General features: G+C 38.1%; 1 protein-coding gene across 1 annotated transcript; it reads right to left on the reverse strand.

Annotated features, from left to right (window-relative positions):
- Positions 1-4336: 4336 nt before the first annotated feature.
- On the reverse strand, positions 4337-4804 carry LOC139853104 (uncharacterized). The gene has a single exon (XM_071842479.1). It carries the CDS (start codon positions 4802-4804, stop codon positions 4337-4339), a length of 468 nt encoding a protein of 155 aa, XP_071698580.1.
- Positions 4805-5082: the final 278 nt, after the last annotated feature.

Here is a 5082-nt window from a genome sequence, read left to right on the forward strand (position 1 = left end):
TTCGGGTCTTTGATGGAAGACTTATACCCTTTAGGTTCTTGGTTCGTAAGTAACACAAAATGAAGTCCAAAATGTGACAGAGCTGCTATATCAACTATGTACCGAGGCTTGAAAATATCCGATTTCGAGTGAGTAGTCATAGGATGCTGTGAAGAATTATCAACTGATGACGAAGGAGGCGGTGATTGTGCAGCAGGTACATTGGACGAAACAGGAGCAGGTACATCAGTAGGTGTGTCATCACAAAGTGAACAATCAAGAGGTGTTGTGGATGATTGTGTTGTCTGCACCAGAGGCTAAGAAACAGCACGCATATGCGAAATAATGCAGCTCGACTTATTAAACTGTGAGAAAATTAAGGCAGCAGACTCTACATGAGGTAGATTTCCAGCGAAGGGAAAATTAACCTCGTCAAATTGTGCGTGTCTCGTGATGTCAATACGCCCAGTTTTAATGTCGAGACATTTATAACCTTTATGTTGAGGACTATACCGATGAATGTACACACGAGACTACGAGGTGCCAATTTATGGGGCGAGTAGTCACGAAGATACGAAAAACTCTGCATCCAAAAATGCGAAAGTTATCATAGTTGGGCTGTATTTCGAACAACAGCTCAAATGGGGACTTGAAATCAAGGACTGAAGATGGCGTGCCATTGATGATGTAAGTGGCCGAGCTAAAATCATCGGTCCAAAGAGATACGGGAGCGTGAGCATTAAATAACATTGTGAGCCCAATTTCCGTTATATGTCTATGCTTGCGCTCAACACGCCCATTATGTTGAGGCGTATATGGGCACGAAATACGGTGGTATGTTCCGTTTCCACGAAGAATGGTTTGCACACGATTATTGGTGAATTCAGTACCTCCATCACTTTGAAATACTTTAAGTTTACATGAATATTGAGTCTGCACTAATGTAATAAAGGCTGCAAAAATCTCACAAAACTCGGATTTAACACAAAGTGGATAAAACCATGTAAAGAGTGAATAATCATCAACAAAAATTGCATAATAACGATAGCCATTAGTAGAAATAACCGGGGCCAGACCCCACAAATCACAATGAACAATACCTAACACACGCAAAGAGCGTTTTTCATTATTACTAAAAGGTAAATGTTTGCTTTTCGCTAATTGACAAGAGGTGCAGAGGTGCGGTTTCGGTAACAAGGAAGTGACCGAAAGTCGCCCTGATTTATTAAGATAATTAATAAAATCAAAAGAAATATGCCCTAGTCTATTATGCCATAACTCAAACGATGCACTTGACTTTCTATGTAAAGTGGATAGAAAAGCCTTTTGACCTCGTTCAAGCACATAAATATCTTCGTGACGTCTACCCGTTACTAGAACCTCCTTTGTGTGACGGTTCTGAATGGTAAACAATTTATCAGAAAGCAAAATGTCAACACGATTATCAGACATGAGTTTACTTATACATAATAAATTCTTAGTGATATAAGGAACTACAAGAACATCAAGAAGAGTAAGATCCTTAGTAAGTGAAGACGAGCCGACATGGGTAATTTCTAACGCGTTACCATCACCCACGATGACCTGTTCATTACCTGTGTATGGCATGGAGGCATCCAAGTTAGATGATGATGACGTAATATGAGCTGAGGCACCGGAATCGACATACCAATTCGGCAAATTATTGGTGAAATGACAATTAGCATTGAATGCATGCGCTAGATTAGCATCAATTGAAGAAGAGCGTGCATCAAAGTTAGCGAGATCAGGACACTGACTCGCGTAGTGGCCATCTTGACGAAACAGTTAACAGTGTGGTGGTCATCGAACATGACCACGACCATTAGAATAGCCACGATTAGGAGCACGTCCTCGGCCACGATTACCTGATGACTTACCACGGGCATCAGAAGATGGTTGAGTAAGAAAAACGGCAGGAGGTGGGGCTGATTGTACCGATGCCAGGAACAACTCATGGCTCTCTGCCTGAGAGAACAAATCACGAAACGAAGTTCTGGGTTTAATAACACGTTGGGTGGTCGAAAAAGTCTCAAACGAGCTACCCAAACCACAAAGAAACCAGAGGTTCTTGTCGATATCATCAATAGGATGCCCTATGGCTGCAAGCTGATCACAAATAAGCTTAAACTTGGAACCATATGCAGAAATAGTATCCGTACCCTTAGTAAGTTTTCAAAGCGTGTCCCGCAAAGTATGCATCCGTTCGACAGAGTCATGACTGTAGAAGTCTTCAAGGGTACTCCAAACTACAGAAGAAGTTTTTAAGCCAAGAATAACCGACATGGATTCCTAAGATAATGAGGATTGAATGATAATTAGGGCACGTTGATCTCCATCTTTCCATGTGGTATAAGCCGGACTTGGTGATGATACACCATCAGTTACAATCGTAGGCGACGGCTTTTGAAGGGATCCACGAATATAACCCGACAGATTCTGATATGATAAGAGAGGAAGCAGTTGATGCCGTCAAAGAAGGTAGTTTGTGGAGGAAAGCTTGATAGTGATCATGTGAAGAATTGTATTAAGAGGGAGGGTTCCATCAATGTTGTTTGAAGATGAAGAAGTAGATGTCACGGTGAAAAGAAGAAAAAATCGTGAAGCAGAAAAGAGGATGGGAAGTCGATGATAAAAGAAAACATGAAAAGGGGATCGTATTTTTTTTAGTCTGATACCATGTGAGAGGGTTTAGTAAATTCACCACACTGTGGGATTTGGCATTGAATGTATTTATACAAGTTACCAAGGATAAAAAGATATACAATATGTAACTAATGTTTATCAAGTATAACAACATAGCCTAATAACTAGGTATTATTGGCTAATAGAGGGGCCTGCAAAAATGTGTCAACTTGCACGTCAGCAAACGAACATGCACGTTGCTCTTAACGCACTAGCTCATTAATCTCTTCACGACTCAGATCGCTTGAGATTCTCCTTCCTTTAGATCATCAAATATAGTGGAATGTTTTAGGCGATCCTGCAGTTGCAGATAATCACGTAAAGAATAATAAACAATAAGAGAAACTACTGAGAGTGAGAGTGGGAGTTCATCAGTGCCTTTCGCAACATCCACCGCCAAATCATCTAAACCTTGATCATTCAAATCACCAAAATGAATATCTTCTTCAAGATCAATAGCTTCCAAAACAAATTTTTTTTCCCACTCATCCATTCTTTTCGACATATTTTTCACTGCATTCTCTGCTTTCACAATCAATAAGGCTTGATCATCAATCTTTGCATTCAACCTTTCGATCAACAAGATTATAGATGGAAGAGATAAACACGATGAATCAAGCATAAATCAATATTATTAATGTATAATCGTTGAACTTACAGTTGATATAAACAGAGAAACATCGGTGGCCATGGGAGATCGAGCATTATCTCCCTTATGCACATGATCGCCAAAACGAAGCTCTCCCAATTAGGGTTTAGACTCTTATCTCTTAACCCTAAAGAACACATTTAACTGATATATATATATATATATATATATATATATATATATATATATATATATATATATATATATATATATATATATGCAAACTAAACATTAATCCTAATGGGCTTCATTCACACAAATGGGCCTCTAGACATTATGGCCCAACAGTTACATAAACTAGGTGCAGACATAAACTAATGAGTTTCACGCGTATACATAAACTAGGTGCACAATATAATAATAAACGTTATTCATCCAGCGACGACCATACAAAATATGCATCAACATTTCTATCTCTGAATTTTAACAAACAACATGTTAATTGAAAATCTCAAATCTAAATCCCTTTTTCTTCTTGTTCTTTCTTCAGGTTTTATTATAATTTTAATGCACCGAAAGATGAAATAAAGCGTTTTATGAAGTCAAATTACAACCTAACGTATACGTATATAATACATCTGTCACATATAAAAAGAGAAACATGAAACAAGATGGTTTGTCCTATTTGGAGTCGACTCCGACCCAAGAAAATATGGTTCAAACACAAGTGGGCCCCCAGACAAAAACAATTGATCTTTTCTTCGTAACAGTTAACTCCATCCAGTGTCCAGACCCAAACAACGACCCACACATTTTAATTTTATTTCTCCCTTTTCTTACAACTTAGAGCATAATCTATATCTATATATCTATCTTTTATATAGTTATATAAAGCTCTAAAATAATGATGTAATCATTAAGCTAATTATCTTTTAATTTTCATAATAATGATTTCATAATTATATATTAATTTAATTAAAAAAATAATACGAAATAATTTTATAAAAGAAAATATTAATCTCTCCTTTTTTTTGAACGACGAATTATATAAAAGCATCCACCTCTCTAGCGAGAAACTAGGGAGGGGAGCAAAACAACCAACTTACAAAGGCTTAATGAGCCAATCAGTCCAACTAATAAATCTTTGCCTCTAATCGTACACCAATTAAAAGAATACAATCGAATTAAATCGAATAACTCTTGTTTCTTCATCTTGCCTGGATCGAAAATAAAAGCACTACGGAACCGCCATAAGGTCCAAGACAGCGCAGCTGTAATCACATACATACGCCCCTTCATTTTTGGACTAGCATTCCACCTTTGAAACCATGTCTCCCAATCGATCCAACTCTCGAGAATAGGAAGTTGAATGTCGATCCAAATCCTAGCGTTCCTCCAAATATCGACCGCTACATCACAGGAAAATAACACGTGGGATAAAGATTCTACACGAGCTGAGCAAAATGGCCACCCGATGTCATTAATTTCCAAAACACGAGCCGACAAATTAAGACGAGAAGGTAACCTATCCATAATCACTCTCCAAATAAAAATATTTACCTTACGTGGTAGACATATCTCTCATGTCGTTCTAAATGAACCAACAGGAAGCACCCTTGAGTCAATGAAGCACCTTGTATGAGCCATTTGAAACATCCCATCATTAGAAATTGCCCAGGACTATGAATCTTTTGAATTCGTGAGACTCTGGCTACCAACATCCACAACAAGACCATTAAAAAGAGAAGCAGACCGAGTACCTTGAAGGTCACGATTCCAACTCCAAACCCAATTCCCATCTACCAATCGAT

The sequence above is a fragment of the Rutidosis leptorrhynchoides genome, chromosome 1 (assembly GCF_046630445.1).
Source record: "Rutidosis leptorrhynchoides isolate AG116_Rl617_1_P2 chromosome 1, CSIRO_AGI_Rlap_v1, whole genome shotgun sequence".
NCBI classification, from domain to species: Eukaryota; Viridiplantae; Streptophyta; class Magnoliopsida; order Asterales; family Asteraceae; genus Rutidosis; species Rutidosis leptorrhynchoides.